Source organism: Hemiscyllium ocellatum, chromosome 5, assembly GCF_020745735.1.
Source record: "Hemiscyllium ocellatum isolate sHemOce1 chromosome 5, sHemOce1.pat.X.cur, whole genome shotgun sequence".
Lineage (NCBI taxonomy): Eukaryota > Metazoa > Chordata > Chondrichthyes > Orectolobiformes > Hemiscylliidae > Hemiscyllium > Hemiscyllium ocellatum.
The window spans coordinates 39,886,126-39,906,628 of NC_083405.1; the positions used below are offsets into that span (position 1 = coordinate 39,886,126).

Below are 20,503 nucleotides of genomic sequence, written 5' to 3' on the forward strand. Positions count from 1 at the left end.
CCTCTCCAATGATACTATTGAGGAATGGCTGCAGGTCTTTGATTAGCCAGGTAGGCAAGATCTCCTGTAGGGGAGAAAGTGAGGTCTGCAGATGCTGGAGATCAGAGCTGAAAATGTGTTGCTGGAAAAGCGCAGCAGGTCAGGCAGCATCCAAGGAACAGGAAATTCGACGTTTCGGGCATAAGTCCTGATGAAGGGCTTATGCCCAAAACATCGAAGATCTCCTGTAGGGTCATGATCCCAGGGAAATGGTCACCAGTTGTCTGTCAACTGCCTGATAGGCTTGTGGTTTAGTGGGCACTATCCAAATAAAGCAACATGGATTTCCACCAGCTCTCCAGCCAGTAGACCAAAGCCGACCACTTCCTCAAGATTTCACCAATAGGAAAAGGAGTAGACGTTTAACCCCTCAGGTCTCTTCTGCAATTCAATGAGATGGTGGTTGATTTGCATTTTAACATCACATTTCTGCCTGATCTCCATAATTTCTTAATACTTTCGGTTAACAAAAATCTATCAAACTCTAATTATCAAATGATTGCCTAAATGTTTCATTTTACTTGATTTACTTTGGTTTAATTGGTCTGCCATTACCAGTTTTAATGTTCTCTTCTTTTTAACTGATGATATTATATTACTTACTTTCCAGTGCCATTGTTCAACTGATCGTTTTAATAATGCAGCTAAACCAACCTATGGTCAATTTCACTTGTCCAGAAGTCAACCATTATAGTTGAAAGAGATTTGTAGGTGTAGTTGAGTGATTAAGGAAATTCATTGAGGCTTCCAAAAGTTTAGAACTCTCATAAATGGCAACTGATATCTGCAATGACCCAATCTTCAACAATACTTTCCAGCTGAGCCACCTACTCTTCTCTAGGGATTGCCTTCTTCATGAAAGTGAGACACAAGGCTTTATATGTCTTGGCTTCACTATTTCAAAGCAGAACCCAGCATTTATCACTCCTTAAGTGTCCAATTATAGGCACACTTCAATTTCTATCCTTCTCAAATTACACATAATAGTGCAAATAGATTATGTAAATGATTGAATTCACTGAATTTGATCAATTGAGGCTTATCCTATATAGCACACATGCATATGCACACAAAGGTTTACCATTTTTGCAGTTTTCGTCATAAACGATATCACCATTATCATCCTCTTTTTGACATTTAGGTAATTTAAGCACCACGTTAAAAGTTACATTCGCTCTAACCAGTGTAGGCCCATCATTGCCCAAGTGGGCAACGACTTTTCCTCCTGAAAGAGAAAACAAATTAATTGAAAAAAAAGGGAGAAAACAGATACTTTTTGGTATTAAGCATAATATTTGCTCAGAGATATGGTTCAAACTACAAAATAATAATTGAAACTATAAACTGAATTTCAAAGAATATATTCACCATCAATAGTAAATGGAGGAAACCTTCTCACATGGAAAATTAAAACATTTTGGAATTAATTACAAACATTAGCATCAATAAATTATTCTATTTTATAATGCGAGGGACAGTGCCTGTTCCAAGATAAATCAAGTTTTAGCATTAACGGTTAGTAAGTCAGAATTTTCAGTTTACTGTTTTCAATAAAATCTAAGAGGATTATTACTAATGTAACTATTCCTGCCTTTGAAGAACTGAGACATATGTTTTAGGACACTGATGCTATCCTGCGACCTAAGAACTCAGGGAAGGAATTGATTTTTGTTCCAGAAAATAGAGCAAAGTTTCAAATTTTGTAGGATATGTTCTGTGCCCCAAGCATGACTGAAAAATGTGCAATACTATTTTGGTCTTGTATAAATGTCAGATCTTTTGCATATGCTAATAGTGACGTTCCAATTTCTTTTGTATAACACCTGAGAAATTAGACTATCCCATGCTGCTCACATTAAAATTTCCCTGCACGAATGAGGCACAAGAACGAGCTGCTTTGATTTTCTAAAATGAGGAAGCAAGAGGAGAAGGAAATAAATTATTGGAATGTGTTGCCCAAGGCTCAATTTCAAGCTGGTGTCACTATCCTGGTTGGGGCCTTACTGCATCCACAGTGTTAATTCCTAGTCTAAAAATTGGTTCAAATGAATTGCTCCCCATGATCTCCAAGCTACTGAACTAATTGTAAAACAGTCATACAAACTTGATTTTATCCAAATGTAACAATTTAGCCAATTGTTTTTTATTAACCCAGAGAGATTAATAATATATTCTTGATCATAGATTTAAGTAAATGACTTAATCCGACGCCTGCAAATATTTACTGCATAAACTGAAATGTGTTTTATTGTACTCAGTTGATTTTTAAAAAAAGTTTAGAGACCCTTTAAAATTTCTTTAGGCAATTACATGCATGCAGTAACTTAAAGGGTATGACTTGAGTAGTACTTACATGGAAATGCTCATGTTGCTACCAGCTAAGGGCTTAGACAAAACACTGAATATAAATGGTACTCACTAAATCACCAACTCAGATTCTGTAGGCTTTATAAAACATAGATCGAGCATCTGAAAACTGGATATCCTTAAGGCACGGTGACCCATCAACAGCAGCAAAATTGTATTAAATTACAATCTGTAACATCACAACATGGTATATCATTCACTCTACCACTACCATCAGGCCAGGGGAGATTGCAAGAGGACATGAAAGGAGAATCACAGGCATATCTAAAATAAAATCAGGTTTCAATGAGGTTTACGCACATGGTAGGCTATGGAAGCAGCATGCAACAGACATGGCAAAGCAATCCCACAATGAACAGATCATATTGCACTCTACAGTCCTGCCACATTAGTCATGAATGGCACTAAAAAAAAGGAAGACATATAGTGAATATCCCCAAATTTAACTATGTGGTAGCCCACTGTGAGAGTACAAAAGGCAAGACTGAAGCATTTGAAACTATCTCCAAACAGAAGTGCTAAGGAGATGATTCATCCCAGCTTTCTCCTCAAGTTCCAGCATCACACATAATATTCTTCAGCAATTCAGTTTACTCCATGTGATATCAAGAAACTGGACACTGCAGAAGCATTGGGCCCTGATAATATCACTTCTGAAATCCTGACATCTCGTGTTCCAGAACTAGCTATGCTCCTAATCAAGCCATTCCAACATAACTGCATCAACAATGTAGCAAATTGGCCATGCTTGTCTGCTCTAAAAAAAGGAAAAAAAAATCTAAGTATGTCAGTTACCACCCTGTCAATCTACTATCAATCATGAGAAACATGGTGGAAGGTGTCATTGACAGTGCCTTCAAGAGGCAATGACTCATCAAGATGCTCAATTTGAATTCAGTGAGGATCACCAGGCTCCAGGCCTCATTATTGATTTGGTGCAAGAATGGACAAGCAGATAAATTCCAGAGGTGAAGTAAGGGTAATAGCACTTGATATCAAGGTAGTGCTTGACTAAGAATGAAATCAAGGAGCCCTAGCAAAATTGAAATGAATGGGAATCAGGAGAAAACCACTCCATTGATTAGGGTCATAGCTTGAACAAAAGCAAGGTGGTTGTAGTTTTGGAGGTGAATCATTCCAGCCTTAGAATATCACGGAACTCCTCAAGAAGCTTGCACTCAATTTCAGCTTCATTAATGACCCTCCTTCCACCCTAAGGTCAAAAGTGGAGATGTTCTCTGAAAAGTGCAAAGTGTCTTTTGCAATTCCTCAGATACTGAAGTAATCCATGCCACATGCAGCAAGACCTGGAAAACAATCAGGCTTTGTCTGATAAGTACCACATTGTATTGACTTCATACAGAGTTATATAACGATTACCTCAAATGGGAGAGAATCTATCTTCCCTCACCCCCCCCCCGACCACTACCAATGATCAGGGGCATTATTATTACTGAATCCCCTATCATCAACAATCTACTTATCACTGTCCAGAAACTTAACACAGGATCAGAATCCTTACAGTGTTGAAACAGGCCCTTTGGCCCAACAAGTCCACACTGACCCTCCGAAGAGTAACCCACCCAGGGCCATTCCTCTACCCTATATTTACCCCTGACTAATGCATCTAATCTACATATCCTTGAATATTATGGGCACTTTAGCATGGCCAATTCACCTAACCTGCATATCCAGAGAACCTGGAGGAAACCCACACTGACAAAGGGAGAACGTGCAAACTCCACACAGACGGTCGCCCAAGGCTGGGATCGAATCTGAATCCCTGGCGCAGTGAGGCAGCAGTGCTAACTGCTGAGCCACTGTGCTGCCCCAAATCAGCAACAGAAATACCATAGCTATTACAGCAGTTTAAAGACTTGGAATTCTGTGGAGAGTAATATATCTCCTGACTCTCAAAGACTTTGTACCATCTCAAGACACCAGTCACAAGAGTTATGGAATACTCTCCATTTACTTGAATGGGTGAAGCTCCACCAGCACTCAAGAAGCTCAATACTATCCAGGACAAAGCAAAGGTGAACTGTCTTGAAATGCTGCAGTCAATGGACTGTAGATACTACTTAGTCGAGTACCCATCCACTAACTTAAGCATTTAAGTGTTCCACTTCTGACACACAGTAGGATCAGTGCCTTTCATATCTTGTACTACAACAAGTGGCCAAGGGTCTCTCAACAACACTTTCCAAACTGAAGAACGTTACTACCTGGAGCATACGGCAGCAAATGCAAGAAAACACCATTGAATTTACCTTTAAGCCATACATCATCCTGAACGTTATCATCATTTGTTCACTATCGTTATGTTAAAATTCTGGAACCACCTTCCCAACAGCACTATAGGTGTACCAACAGCACATGGACTGCAGAACTCAAAACGCTGTTAATTTCAAATTTCTTGGCGGCAATTAGGATGGTCAACTGATATTATCCTTTCCAGCAACACCCAAATTCCATGAATAAATTTTAAAATTCTCTTTTAACTAAAGAGAATTCAAAGACCACCTGGGCAGAAGGAGGGCCCGCAGTACAAATACTTGGATAGAAATTTCCTTCTGGTTCTTACCTTTCCAGCAGTTTTTCCATCGGATGTCATTTCTCTTCCACTTGGGATAAAGTTTCTCATTCCAGACATTATTGTTAGGATGCCAACCAGCAAGGTGGCCAGAAAGTCGTGAAAGCGATAATTTGCTATCACCAGTGAATGAGTCTTGGAAGCCTGAAAACACAAACGCAACTACTCATCAACTAAAGATGAGAAACAAGTTTGTCTTCAAATTGACAATAAAGTTAAACAACTGCCAGGTATATGTACTATGGTTACATCATTCAACAACATTAAATATTCTGTGAATGCTCTCCATTCTTATAGCTGCATAACAATTTTTTAGGTTTTTTTATGACTGAAGCAAAATGTAATTAGCCTTATAGAACAACAGACTGTTAAAGCATTGAAAGAGGTTATTCAGCCCTTCATATTCATGTCAGTTTTCTGTTAAGAGGAACTATTAGTCCTACTCTCCTCCCCTTTCCTTGTAGCCCTGTATCTTTATTCCTGCAGGAGTTTTTCTAGTTTCCTTGTGCAAGCCATGATTGAATCTTCCTCTAGCACACTCTCAGGTAATGCATCCCCAATCCTAAGCATGCATTGCATTGTCATGTTTGGTTCTTTTGCTACTCAATTTAAATTGTCCCTGGATTCTCAGCCTATTCATTTTCATCTTCCTTCCCTTCCAATAAATCGCAATTTCTTTTTGCAAAAATATACTTTATACATAAAATGTATGAAGATACATTACACAACAGTTCAAATTTTACACTGCATTTCTTTCAATACATTCTGAGGTACTTTGAGGCACTTTACTACACTTCCTATTCTGTGTTATATTTACAACGTGTATTTACATTTCATGTCAAATACGTTTGGTTGCATACAGCCCAAGGGCTTTACAATCCCTCAGGAGAGAGGCCTTAGGTCATGATCTTTCTTCACTGGGCTTTTGCAGCAGCTGCCCTAAGCTTCATTACATCGGCAAATGTTAGCATACAACCCTGGGCCCTTGAATATTTCTTTGTTATTCTCTTATAGGGCGAGACTCATATTGTATCTGGTTCTATGAAAATCCACTCACATCAATTGTCCTCCCTTAAGCTGCTTTTCTTCATGTGGGAATCAAGTGTTATGAGCAGACAAGGGGAATCAGTTCCCCTCTCAGTATGTTACAACAAATACCTTCTTTTTTTTAGCACACAGCTATGAACTTTCAATTTTAACTCATTTAACTAGACCATATTTAAGGTGCCAATTCCAAAGGTTTTCTTGATTAAAAAAAATTAACCTACAGCCCTGAAATAATAATAAAACACGACACCAAACTCTCATAAACCTAGCTAACAAGTTTACATGAGGAAAGGCAGCAAGTGTCTAGTTTAAACAAAAAGATAATAACAAGTATGCTTTAAAAGTTCTTCGAGTGAAAGCTGAGTGTGTGACTCATTTGCTGTTTTCTTGTTTCTCATTAGTGGTGAAATTGTGCAATTCAGTTCTTGGTGAATGGGTGCCTTGAACATGTCACTTATTTTGAGAGATGTTTAGGCAAAGTGAGAGTGAGCGAGAGATGATGAGGGAAAGCAAGCCTTCCTGTTCTGTTGTTATGAATCAATTTTCTTCTCTCTTTGCTCTGCCAGCAAACTACTGAGAAATGATTTAGATTAGATTCCCTACAGTGTGGAAACAGGCCCTTCGGCCCAACAAGTCCACACCGACCCGCCGAAGCGCAACCCACCCATACCCCTACATATACCCCTTACCTAACACTACGGGCAATTTAGCATGGCAAATTCACCTGACCCGCACATCTTTGGACTGTGGGAGGAAACCGGAGCACCTGGAGGAAACCCACGCAGACACGGGGAGAACGTGCAAACTCCACACAGTCAGTCGCCTGAGGCGGGAATTGAACCCAGGTCTCTGGCGCTGTGAGGCAGCAGTGCTAACCACTGTGCCACCGTGCCGCCCATTTTGATATTCCCAAAGTCTGGCTCTGTTGTCTTTCCAAGCTGAATAATCCAAAGGGAGAAATGAGGATTGCAGATGCTGAAAAAGCACAGCAGGTCAGGCAGCATCCAAGGAGCAGGAGAATCGACATTTCGGGCATAAGCCCTTCATCAAGTTCCTGATTTTTGAGAGAAGTAGGGAACTTTCAAGTAGGGAAGTGGCAGCCTGGACAATGTATCTGCATATGTGTGTGGTTCCAACTGTCTGTATTTTACATCGTACAAGTGTGTTGAGAGGAGTAGGGCCCATCTCTGAAGCTAAAAATGTGGTGCTGGAAAAGCACAGCAGGTCGGACAGCATCTGAGGAGCAGGAGAATTAAAGTTTCAGGCAAAAGCCCTTCATCAGGAATGGGGCTGTGAGCTAAGGGGTGGACAGGAAAATGGGAGGCTAGGACGGGGGGTGGTGGTGCTGGGTGGGGGGAATGTAGCTGAGAGTGCAATAGGTAGATGGAGGTGGGGGTGATAGTGATAGGTCAGAGAGGAGGATGGAGTGGATGGGTGGGAAGGAAGATGGACAGGTAGGACAGGTCATGAGGACAATGTAGAGTTGGAAGGTTGGAACTTGGATAAGGTGGGGGGAGGTGAATTGAGGAAACTGGACCTCTGAAGTCATCTGGTCACCTTTGAGGGAATCCCAGTGTCTGGGCTGAAGATGGGCATGAAAGGGTGAAGATCTATTAGCAGAACAAAGTGGCGTCCAAGACGTACTGGCAAAATTTCCTGACATTGAGAATGATACCGAGGGCCTCCTTCTCCAATTTGGGCATACCTAATTTCTGCATGAGTGAGAGAACATGAAGTTAAGATAATTGGACTCTTCTCTCCATTGGGTAGAAAATATGTGACAGCTCTGCACCAACACCATAACGTAAGGCATCACACGCCAATTGCACGGGCAACCTACCTTGAAGTGAATCAAAACATTTGACCTCTGGAAAACCTGTTTGACATGAAGATACTCTTATTTACAGTCTGGGTTCCATAGAAGATTGTGTAATAGCTGTCAAAAGGGCCACCAAATTTGGAATTAATATTCCATCGTAATTCGCACGACCCAGAGAAGACCATAATTGGAATACATTAATGAGCTGAGGGACCTCCACGATTGCCTCTATTTTCTTTGGCATCTTGTGAAGTCTTTTGCTGTCAATGATGTGCCTTAAATATTCATTCAATTTCCGGAGGAAGTAATAACCCATACGTTTGCAGCCATTTGAGGGTCTCCTCCAGATTCCTCGAGTGCTCTTCTTCTGTGGAACTGGTGATCAAGATATCATTAAGGTAGCATTGTACCCCTTTAGGATTCCAAAGCCTTATATAGTGACACAAGCCCCAATGAGTCACCACAGTCAGCAGGTGTTGGATTCAGCAATGACTCCAATCTTCAGCAAGGTCTCCAAAACATCCTCCTTTGTGAATTTTTGCCACCCTTCCAGGCCACTGAGCAGATCTTCAATCAAAGGCAACAGTAGTTATCTGCACATGGCGCTGGTTTAAAAGTAACTTTCAAATCACCACAAATTTGGATTGATCTGTATTTTACGATTTCTCAAAGACTTGTTTAGAGTTAACCAATTTGATCATAGCACCCCAGTTCAATTTCCATTTCTGCGGTTACAAACGCACAAATAATGTTGAGTGGAGGGATATCTCAGTGGCTGGTACCAATACCATTACATACCCTTTGAAGGGTATACCCCCTGCTCTGTGTCCTGAGGGAAATGTTAGAATGCCTCAGTGGCAGATGTCACAGCATCTCGGTTTCAAATTGTTTCAGGAATAAATGAAACTGTTGCCTTGGTGTTCATCCCCATCTGATGAGTTGCCCATCCAATGTAGACAAAACCCAACATCTATGCATTTCACCCTGGACTGCCAAGACATTCAATTTAAATTCTTCATTGGACAGTGTCCATATCTTCCTTGTGCTTTCAGCATTGACCTTCTTCCTTGGGTTTAGCTGATTTTTTTTCTTCGGCAGGGATTTCTCCAGACTGCTCTGCTTTCATTAGGAGGCCTTTGCAATGTGGTCTACTTCTTAACAGTTCTTGCATTGGGCCTCCCTGCAACAGCAGTCAGTCTCAGAGTGTTCCGATTTGCCAAACTTGTGCCACTCCTGCTGTTGCAAAGGTTTCTTTTGTCTGGCTGGGCTCTAGCTTTGGCGGCTTACTCCATGTACACTGCAATGTCCAATGCAGTTTTAAGATTTGGATTTATCTCAGTCTTCATTGGATAGTGTCATTTCATAAAAGACAGACTAAACTGTGACCTAAGGCTTTATCTAAAAGATTCCAAAGCTCACTGCAAGGATCATGATAAATTGGGCTTTCACAGTATCCTTCTCAAATAATAGTCCAAATAGATGTGCAAGTAATGGAAGCTACCGAAACTTGAATTTTATTCTACATTTTGCATACATTGCATTTTGCTGATGCAAAATTTACTGTTTCGGTTTATATGAATTTATATTAATTCCAACTTAGTTTCATATCTGACAATATCTGAATGGATGGTTTGAAATCTTCAGCTAAATAAATCTTCAGCAATCTCACCTATGTATTAGAATCTCTCCCTGATTCAACAATATAGAGAAAGGTTTCAGGAATGAGGCTGGAAATTAATACTGTATAATGTCAAATGTTGAGATCACTATCACAAGGATAAATCAACCCAGATCTCTTCATCTAGCTCCCACAACTAAGCAACATGATGTTTAACTCATCTTTACTTTCTACAACTCACTACTTTATTAATCTCATTTCGAAACTGCAGCATTCGATATTGACATTGAAAAGAAAATTATTAATGTGTACAAAACGGGATCAGAGATATGGGTATTCCCTAAAAGGAATATAAAATATTTTATAAATGAACTTATAAACATGATTGAGTTAATGATTATCAGATAAAGTCCAACTATGCAAAAGAAAATGCATTAATCATATTCATGTGACTGTCAGATGACTGAACACCCACAGGATATTAGCAGTGAAATGTTGGCACGGTAACGTGACCCATTGCAAAAGTTTAGCAACGTTTAGAACAGCAGATGTAGTTATGAAGTGCGTGTTATTTTTATAAGTTATGAATTGAATAAAAGTCATCAAAAGTTATGGTCTAACTCAGTCCTGAAGAAGTTCTAGTATTTGATTTAATCTTTCTGCCACACCAAGCAGTGATGAAAGAAGTTCTTCAGCAAATTGACATAAAAATGTATATTGCCATAGCAACCTACTCTCCTTCAGAGGTGGGAGGAACCAGTACAGTTCCTTATTAGGTGGTAGATCAGATTTGCACCAAAAACATGCTGTTCAATCCTTGTTCCAGCTGATTTAGGGCATGTCTCCTTGCCCTGCTTGTGGTGGAGGCCGTAGTGCTGTGGGTCAGGCCAACCCTCAGGAAAAGTACTCAAGAAGTGAATATCACAGAGGAGCATCAGAGAAGAGTTCTGTTCATTTACACTCAAAACTCTCAAACACGGTATGATTAATTAGCTTTGGACTCAAACTCGCCTTTAACTGTTTGCCTAAATTTTTTTGAAAATTGTATTGTACTGAAAAAGACACTACAATAAAATTAGGCATGGCACTAGCAAGTTACACTGTTCTGATGCAAAGCAAATCAAGTCAATGATTTTTCCTGCATCTCCTATACTAAGCTTTAGCATCAGCACCAGAAGTTAAGAAGCTAGTGCAATCTCTGATCGTGAAGAACTATTGGAGGGCAGAAAGTGAACAAACAGGATTTATTGCATCACCTCAAATTATGATAAACTACAGGAAAACAGGCAATGATGCCAACATTCTAGATGCATCAGTCCTTTTAAACCTGCAAAAATGCTTCTGTTACTGAGTTGATTGAGTTGGAAACAACCATGCTAAACATAAATAAGGGTAATTACAAGGAATGAGGGCAGACTTGACTGGAATGGGACTGGGAAAGGAGTTTTAACAGAAATGATGATTGAGGATCAATGACCGAGAATTAAGAAAATAGTTCATGATTCATAACAAATAATCCCCCAGTGAGGAAGAAGGATTCTGGGAAATGGATAACCAATCATGGTTAACCAAGAATGGTATGAAGTTGAGAGAGAGAGAAAAAAATACAGCATAGCAAAGAATACTGGTAAACTAGAGGATTAGGAAAGTTTTAAAATCCAACAAAATATAACCAGAAAAAAGGGAGAAAATTTATGATAAGATTAAACTAACAAGTAACACAGAATCAGACACAAAGATATTCTTTAAGAATTTCAAGAAAAGAGAGATATCAAAGTTAACATAAGCCCCTTATATAATGAGGCTCAGGAAATAATAATGGGGTACCAGAAAATGTCATAGGCGTGTAATAAATACTTTGCTTCAGTCTTCATGGTAAAGGATACTAATAGCATCCAAAAATACAAAATAATCAAGGGCAAAAAATAGATTAGGGAAATGAGTACATTAACTTCCATGAAAGAAAATGTACCAGGGAAAATAATGGGCTAAAGGCAGTTAGATCCCTTGTATCTGATTGGGTACATATAAAAATATTAAGGAAGTGGTTACTCAGAAAGTGGACATATTGGCAGTAATGTTTCAAGAACCCTGGAGAAGTCCTTGAGGATTGGATGTAACACCTTTCTTCAGAAAGGGAGGGAAACAAAAGAAAAACACAGGTAAATACGGCCCAGTTCACTTAACATCTGTCACTGGGAAAATATTTTTAGACTAACATTTTCCCAATCAAAATGTTCAGACATGCTGTGACACAGCTCCAGAGCAGATGGGACTTGAGTCTAGACCTCCTGGTCCAGAGGTAGTGTCCTTACCTACCACTGCACCACAAGAGCTCTAAATATTTGCAGGTGATGTTACAGTCTGTATTAAAGGATGTAATAACAGTACATTTAGAAATAGATGACATGATCAAGGAGAGTCAACATCAATTAATGAAGGGAAAATAATGCCTGACAAATGTATTAATGTTTTTTGATAAGATAATAAATAAATACATAAATTAATAGACTAAAGTAGATGTAATGTATATGACTTCCAAAACACATTTGATAAGATACCTCAAAAGATTATTTAATATGATAATAGCCCATATTGTTGGGGCAGTATATTACATAGACAGAAAAGACTAGCTAACTAAAAGAAGACAGAAAGTTTGGATAAAGGGGGCTTTTTCAGGAAAGCAACCTGTAACTCATGGAGTGGCACAGGGATTGTATTTATCTAATGACACGGAGAAAGAAAATGAATGTCTTGTTGCCAAGTTTGTGAATGACAAAATTAGGTAGAAGGTAAGTGGTGAGTATGACACAATCCCCAGAGATATATAGGCAAAGTACGTGAGTGTCCAAAAACTTTGCAGATGGAAAAATACATGAAAGAATATGAGATTATGCATTTTGGCAGAAGAGCTGAATATTATTTAAATGGAGAGACTGCAGGGTCTGCAACAAAGAGGCAGTACTTATGCAAGAATCACCAAAAAAAAACAACATTCAAAATCAGCAGGTAATAGGGAAGGCAATTGGACTTTTGGCCTTTATTTCAAACAGGCATGGAGTATAAAAATAGGGAAATCTTGCTAAAACTATACAAGGTATTAGTCAGGTAGGAGAAAGTGAGGACTACAAATGCTGGAGATCAGAGTTGAAGAGTGTGGTGCTGGAAAAGCACAGCTGGTCAGGCAGCATCTGAGGAGCAGGAGAGTCGACATTTCAGACATAACCTTTCCATCAGGAATTCCTGATGAGGAATTAATCAGACCCACCCAGAATACTGTAACCATATAGAGTTGTGGGTCAGGGTGGTGACACAATCCTTTGGAATTGAAGATCTGACCAGCGATTGATGACTAACAAGGGAAGGACAGACCAATGTTTCAGATAGCCTAAAAGACCACAGGCCATCTTATTCTCACCTGCTTTGAGAATGAATAAGCTGTGAACAGTCTTAATTTAATTGTTTGCATATCCAAGTTGCTCAGGACTTCCCTGACAGGAAGCCCCCTGATTAGTGCAAAGTACGTGTCTAACATGCTGGTTTGCCATTCTTCACTTTTGTCTTACAGACTAAATATTAAGTTATTCATGTTTATGTTCAAACTATATTTTCAGCTGAATCAAAGTTAGAGTAGCTACACATAATCTGCCCTACATCATCATGAGGGATTAAAAAGCAACGTTCATGCTGCATGGCACTCAAGTTGCATTGTTCTGAAAGGATCCATGACAATGTGACATGTGAGTCATCTATGGTTCTGCTCCAAATGAGAGTCACCAGGTTGACACGAATCTTACGAAGACTTCATTTTGTTCCTTAATTCATCTCTATCCCTTTAATGTTTTAGAATGCACAGAGACTGTAACTTTGTCGTAATATACTCGATCATCCTTTACATAATTTAGTCTGTGAAAGGCAGTGTTTTGTGCAGTTATCTCAGCAGACCGGTGCTGTGAGGGACAGTGCTATGTGCTATGAGGGACAGTAAATATGTGAATTGCCCACTGAACATCAACCATTCTTGAATGCCATTGCACCCCTTGAAAAGCTTCTACATATGAACTATGTGGAATCATCACTGATTTCATACTCTTACCCATTAAGTGGATATATATGCTGAAGAATATGTGCCAGGCCAACACCTGGCATATTCCCTGGACTTTACCTTTAGCCTTGATGTATTCCATATTATGGTGCAATGCTATAACTAAAGTTCTCAAAATGAAGGTTCAGGGATCCTTGACATACGAGGCAATCTTCAGTCAAAGATTTGTTACTTGAGAGAGATGAGCATTGGCAACACCTGACATCTTTAGGTTGTGTGAAGATTTGGCTCATCTCTCACTTGGGTGGGATATAAAAAAATCTTATAGTAAAAATAATACTTCAACAAACATTGTGACAGGACAAGCGAGGCCTACTTAACAGCATGCACATTTCAGAGCTGTTGAGAGGGAAAAGAATAGAAGAAAAAATTACATTTATATAGTGCCCCAGAAGTATCCATTGGGGACCTTACAGGAATGAAATCACTGCCGTCATGTTGGAAGCATGGCAGCCAATTTGTTCATAGCAAGCACCCTCAAGCATCATGACCAAATACAAGCCGGGTTTTGTTTTTACTCCATTGTGGATGTAGGTATTGCTAGTTGGACAGCATCTACTGACCATTCCTGGTCGCCCTTGAGAAGGTGCTAGTGAGCGCCTTCTTTAACTGCTGAGGTCCCTGTACTGTCGGTAAACCCACTGTGCCATTGGGAGGGAATTACAGAATCTTGATCCAGTGATAGTGAAGGAATGGTGATATATTTCCAAGTCAAGATGGTAAGTGACTTGGAGGAGAACTAGCAGATAGTGGTGTAATTATGTATCTGCTGCCCTTGTCCTTGTAAGTGGAAATGTGGTAGGTTTGGAAGGTGCTGTCTGAGGATCTTTGTTGAATGAACGATATACATGCCCCCCTCAAGAAGCTTCTCCTCAGGACACTTCAAAGGAGCCTGGCCCCACCCTGCTGCCTGTGGATCCCAAAATCTGCAAGCAAAAGAGGACGAGGTTGTATCTGGTAGGAAACTCTCAGCAAACAAGGCAACTCTTGGCCAGGAGGCCACAAAGGCAGATCCCCAAGTATTCTAAGGCAATGTGCCCAAGCACAAAACAGGCTCCCCCACTTCCCCAGCTGGGAAAAGCAGGCTTTCACCAGGTACTGAGAAGATGAGGCAGAAAACAACTCACTGAGGGAGTCACATCATTGAAATTTCACTTACAGTGATTGTCATACAACAGAGAAACAGACCCTTCGGTCCAACTTGTCCTTGCTGGCTAACTTTCCCAAACCAAACTAGTCCCATCTGCCTCCATGTGGCTCATATCCCTCTAAACCTTTTTTTATTCATGCACCTTGTCCAAATGTCTTCTAAATATTGTAACTGTACCTGCAAATGCCACTTTCCCTGGCTGTTCATTCCACATACAAACCACCCTCAGTGTGAAAAGGTTGACCCTCAGGTCCCTTTTAAATCTTTCTCCTCTCCTTGTTCTAGCGAAGGAATCTTGCTCTCTTCAGATTCAGTCCATTCAAACCAATCAGAATTTAATGTGATCTTTGCTCTCGCCTTTTCATCACTGGCCTGGGGTGGCTCAGTGGTTAGCACTGCTGCCTCACAGCGCCAGGGTTCGATTCCAGCCTCAGGTGACTGCGCGGAGTTTGCACATTCTCCCAGTGTCTGCGCGGGTTTCCTTCGGGTTTCCTCCCACAATCCAAAGATGTGCAGGTCAGGTGAATTGGCCATGCTAAATTGTCCATAGTGTTAGGTGCATTAGTCAGAGGGAAATGGGTCTGGGTGGGTTTCTCTCCTGAAGGTCGGTGTGGACTTGTTTCCACACTGTAGGGAATCTAATCTAAATAACAAAGATCATTTCACACCAACGAAAGCGTGGCTGCAAATCAAAAAAGCAAATCCTTCACATCACAAGTTCTACAGAAGACTCAGACCGGACACAGAAAGTTAATTCTGATTCTCTGATCGCAGACGCTACCAGATCTGCTGAGTTTCTCCAGCCCTTTGTTTTTAACCCCACATCACCCTGTCAGGTTAATATCATTCACTTCGAAATACACTGTCTGCATTTTCTTGCAAATCTTTTCAAGGGCAATGTTTCGACGAAGGACAAACTATGTTAACAAAAAGCTGCAACACAGCAAGATAATTTTGTTTTAAAACTTACGTTTTCGAGCAACTGTTTCGAAGACTGTAATCAGGAAGACGTATCGAAATAGGACCAAAGAGCAACCTCTCATGGTGACCAAGGATTAGCAGGTCCAGCACACTCTCAGTCGAGATACTGATGAGACTGACTGTAACATTCCTCACATACACCCATCCTATACACCACCTTCCCCGCCCCCCGGCCAAATCCTTGACTTCGTGAGCTCGTCATGTGCCCTTGTTGATAAAACCAACCTATTGCCTATTAAAAACTAAGACCCATTCCCGCCCAAATCTTGTGGCTCTGAGTCACCCCGCCCGGCAACGATCACTTTATGATTTTCCGAGGGGAAAAATATCTGGTGTTCGTGCAGCAAGGGCAGAAAAGTGGGACTTTGCTGCTTTGTGCAAGAACTGAGCCGCACAAACTATTCCCCAAAGGCATTTGTAAATGGGAGTACACAAAGGCATTATTCAGAGATTTGTTTTAAATCGTAGTTCAGAAAACAGGGGGATGAAAGGAAACGCAATTTAACTTTTCCGGAGCTGATTTTGAACTGAAGCATTTGACATCACAAGAAAAATAAGTTGAATGTGGCGACATACAGTTTATAAATACTCGAAGGGATGATTTATAAAACGCTTCATCAAACTCCAGGTTTGGAGAAACGGCTTGTCCGTTTGGTTCATTTTAAAATGGCATTGCGAGTGAAGTTTGGGTTTGGAACACATACAGAATTCTACGAAACACTAACTACTTAAGAGTCAAATTCCGTGTACGTTGTCATGAAAAGGCATAGTTGGAAGCACTAACTTTCTGAGCGCTGCTCCTTCATCAGGTGGTTGTGATGAAGGAGCAGTGCTCTGAAAGCTAATGCTTCTAAATAAATTTGTTGGACTATAACCTGGTGCTGTGTGATTTTTAACTTTGTACACCCCAGTCCAACACCGGCATCTCCAAATCATGAGAAGGCATGTTTGCAATAGGTGATATTTCTTTCAGGGTCTAGGAAAATTCTACCTGATGAGTCTAAAACCAAGTTCCTGATTTTCAGAAAACTGCAGAAGAAAGTTTCTGTACTTTGTCCAAGTACTCCTTTGTGAAGGAATGTATGGAGGGTGCATATGTCCTTTGAGCCAACGTTTTCCTTTGGTTGGCATAGAATGTTGTTTGCATAAGATGTTGGCACATGATAACACATGTCATGAACTCACCATTTAATTCTTTAATCTCTAAATTGTTGGAGAATCATTTTAAAAATCCATTATAACTTTTATCATAGCTGAATTCCATGACGTATGCCATGTTCCCTTACATTTCAAAAGGGCTTCTAAAATGCTTCATTGGGCGCGAAGTATTCAAAAATATCTTAGGATTGTAAAAACAATATATAAATGCAATGTCTGTCTTTCCTCTCTATCTCTTTTTCTCATCATTGCATGTTCTGTTCCACAGTAAAAGGATAATCTTTAAGTAGAGTAGGACTTGAACTAAAAGGCAACAGCAGGATCACTGATCCAAACTGCTGTTAAGAAAATATCCATACAGATAGGTATATCAGACTGAGGCAGTGGAACATATCAAAGGAGCATCCATAAATAATTTCTCTCTCTCTCTTACATTCTCTATCCCTTGATATCATCTGTTCCACTTCACTGACCTATCACCCTCCACCTACCATCACTGACATCCATTGTGAGAATGACCATTATATTTCAATTTTATACAGAAATTCAAAATGTATTGGTAAGAAAAAAAATTGACTGTAAATAAAACACATTGGTAATCATTCTCATGATGCAAAGGTATCAAATCCTACCCATTATTTGATAATTGATAAAGCTTAAGCTATACTCCCATGGAGTAATATAATCTGACAAATATCAATAGTCCCTCAGCAGTGGTACATGTTTGGAATGAGCAGCCAAAGGAAGTGATGGAGGCTGGTATGAATACAACATTTAAAATGCATCTGGATGGGCATATGAATAGGAAAGGTTTAGAGGGATATGGGCCAAATGCTGGCAAATGGGACTAGAATTATATGGGATATCTTGACAGCATGGGTGAGTTGGACCAAAGGCTCTGTTTCCATACTGTATATCTCTATGACTCCAAGACTCTATAACTGCAGAAAGTACAATCTGATATATTTTCCTGTGACTATAAAGTTAAAGTATTTTGTCACATGATTCTCATCTATACTTTCTTTTTTATGGTTTTATTAAAATCTGGTATCCAAAATTGGTTTTTGTCTTCTTTTAGTAAAACTACATTCATATATCAACCGACATTTGTAAAAAGAAATTGACAAAAAATACTTCACAGCCTTTCAACTTCCACAACTAAAATTTCCTGTTTATTTTTGGCAGCTCTTCTCTTGGTAACTATTCTTTTGATTTAAAAAAATTACAATAGCCTTGCTATTTTATTTAACACTGTTTATGATTTTTCTTATTGTTTCCTTTCAGACCTTCTTACATTTCTCTACAAGTATCTACAATTTTCTTGCACTCATATATTACTCTCTGATGTTTCACCTTAGTTTGAATTTCTCTTCACCTCTTTTCATTGATGCATCCATTTATCAACTTGCAGCACAATGTGTATTTTGTGCTCTATCTATCTCCTTTGAAAATCTAGTATCTGAATCATGTAATCACCTCTGTGAATTATTGAATACTTGCACTTTAGCAATCATTGTGGGTTGAAATGAAGAAGTACATGTTTGAATATCAGCTACAGTTTCAACAAGGAAAAGTTGTGTTTCTTTCAGTTTGGAAAAAAATTTGGGAATGATCAAATAACTTTGGAATGCATGCAGCCATGTTTTACTGTATACTGTATTTTGTTTTTCTTGATTAATGTTTATTTGATTATCTGACATTTTAAAATATGTGTAAGTAGTTGCTTGATGGGATCCTCATGAAAGAATAATCACTTTCAGCTGACCAACAATACTATTTGGGTTACTGCTTTATTAAATTAATTCTTTAAGTCTGGAGGGTGCGTTAACTCTTTCAAATCCAATCCTCAGGACAACTGATTATCAACCAGTTTCATTGTTTTTACATATTTTTACTTTACAGCATTCCTTATCCTTACTTGAATTGAATCAAAGGAACAGCCAAAAAGTCTGGTCCCTGGTCTCATTGCTTGTAACCATTCATTGGGAAATATTAAGAAGCAAGGCTTTCACAAACTTTCTCAGGAAATCTAGAAAAATTGAAAAATCTGTTGCAATTTTCAAATGAATTAAAAATTGCGCGAAAACTTTAGAGATACTGTGGGGAAAACTGGTTGAAAAACACTTCTCCACAAAAGGTCAATGTGTAGCTGTGCATGAAAATTGGCACTTAATAAACAAGTCAAATATGTGCAATGGTCTATCTATAGAAAATCACGGGACACAAAATTTAATTTTATAGTGCGGCTTCCAGTGGTGCTACCACCTCACAGTGCTTCTCCAGGGTCAGGTAGGAGCAAGCAACTATCTGCTCAGCCAGATGGTGTTTTACAATGATTACTTTTACTCATTCATGAGGTGTGACTGTCACAGACTAGACCAACATTTCTAGTCCAGTCCTGATCCCTTGAGAAGGTGCTGGTGAGCTGAGTTATTGAACAACTGCACTCCAATTTCCTTTTCTGAGATTTTTAAGCAGTTAATACAAGAGAATAGCATGCTAGCCTATTTCAGAGGGGAGTTAAGAGTCACATTAATTGCTTTGGGTCTGCAGTTACGTGTAGACCAGATCAATAGGGACAGCAGCTTTCCTTCTCTGTGGGGCATTAACGAACCAGATAGGTTTTTATGACAATCAGTTCTTGCATTGTCCAAATTTGTCATCTTGCCATCATGTCAGCTACTTTGATTGTGTGATATCAACGTAAGGTCAATTCAGTATGTTTGGGAACATGCAGGGAGTGCACCTGAGTGTACCATAGGGAGGCTGTGGCATACTGGTATTGTCACTAGGTTAGTAATCCTGGGAATCTGGGCTTGAATCCTACCACAGCAGATACTGGAATTTGAATTCAATAAAAATTTTGAATTAAAAGTCAAATGATTACCATGCGTAGAGTAGGCAATAAATGCTGGCCCAATCACCTGCACTCACATCTTATGAATGAATTTTTTAAAAATTGTAAAACACCATGCTGACTGAGCAGGTAGCTGCATGCTCCTACCAATACCTGTGTTGTCCGATCTTGAGTCAAGAGGTTTGAAATAGCAGGGTTGATCCAGCATTAGTGTTGTTTAATGGGCAAAGCACTCTGATGTTTTTTGATTTGGAAAGTATCCAAAATAACCTGGAGTGTGTTGAAAGCATGTTACTGCATTTGACATTCAGTCAAAGGCTGAAACATGGTATGGGGGCTGCAACTGCATGGTCTCTGATTCTGTCTGCAGCTTGACAACCAAATGGAAGCAAGCTTGTGGAGAGGGAAACATCCATGCCATGCCATCTTCCAAGCTGGATTTGAAATATACTCTCTTTGGCAAATGCAGAAAGCTATGTTAACTAGGCCAATTTATGCATTCTAAATCTGCTGCAGTGCTTCCCAAATCTTTTTCTGCTTTAACTCCATTTCACACTTGATAGGATTGCAGAATTAATAGTTAGTGAGTGGTCAAGGTGAAGAATTGTCAAGCAGGATGGGTATTCAAGCAACAGGGCAACAGACCTACTATTCTGTATGCTTTGTTACTTTCAGAGCTCATTGAGTTAAAGCACATTCACAGGCAAAGATGTGTTCATATTTAAAGGGGCCTTGCAGCAAAATCCAAGTCTGTCAAGCCTGAGTCTGT

The 20,503-nt window shown here is 39.6% G+C and overlaps 1 protein-coding gene across 1 annotated transcript in view; it reads right to left on the reverse strand.

The window, feature by feature from the left end:
- Nucleotides 1–16,056, reverse strand: part of LOC132816004 (protein QNR-71-like) — a 43,624-nt gene extending 27,568 nt beyond the window's left edge. The window contains exons 1-3 of the mRNA XM_060825409.1: nucleotides 15,709–16,056; nucleotides 4,991–5,143; nucleotides 1,121–1,264 (exon numbers count right to left, since the gene is read on the reverse strand). Coding sequence (XP_060681392.1) covers nucleotides 1,121–1,264; nucleotides 4,991–5,143; nucleotides 15,709–15,781 — 370 coding nt within the window. The 5' untranslated portion in view covers nucleotides 15,782–16,056. The remainder of the gene's footprint in view (nucleotides 1–1,120; nucleotides 1,265–4,990; nucleotides 5,144–15,708) is intronic.
- Nucleotides 16,057–20,503: the final 4,447 nt, after the last annotated feature.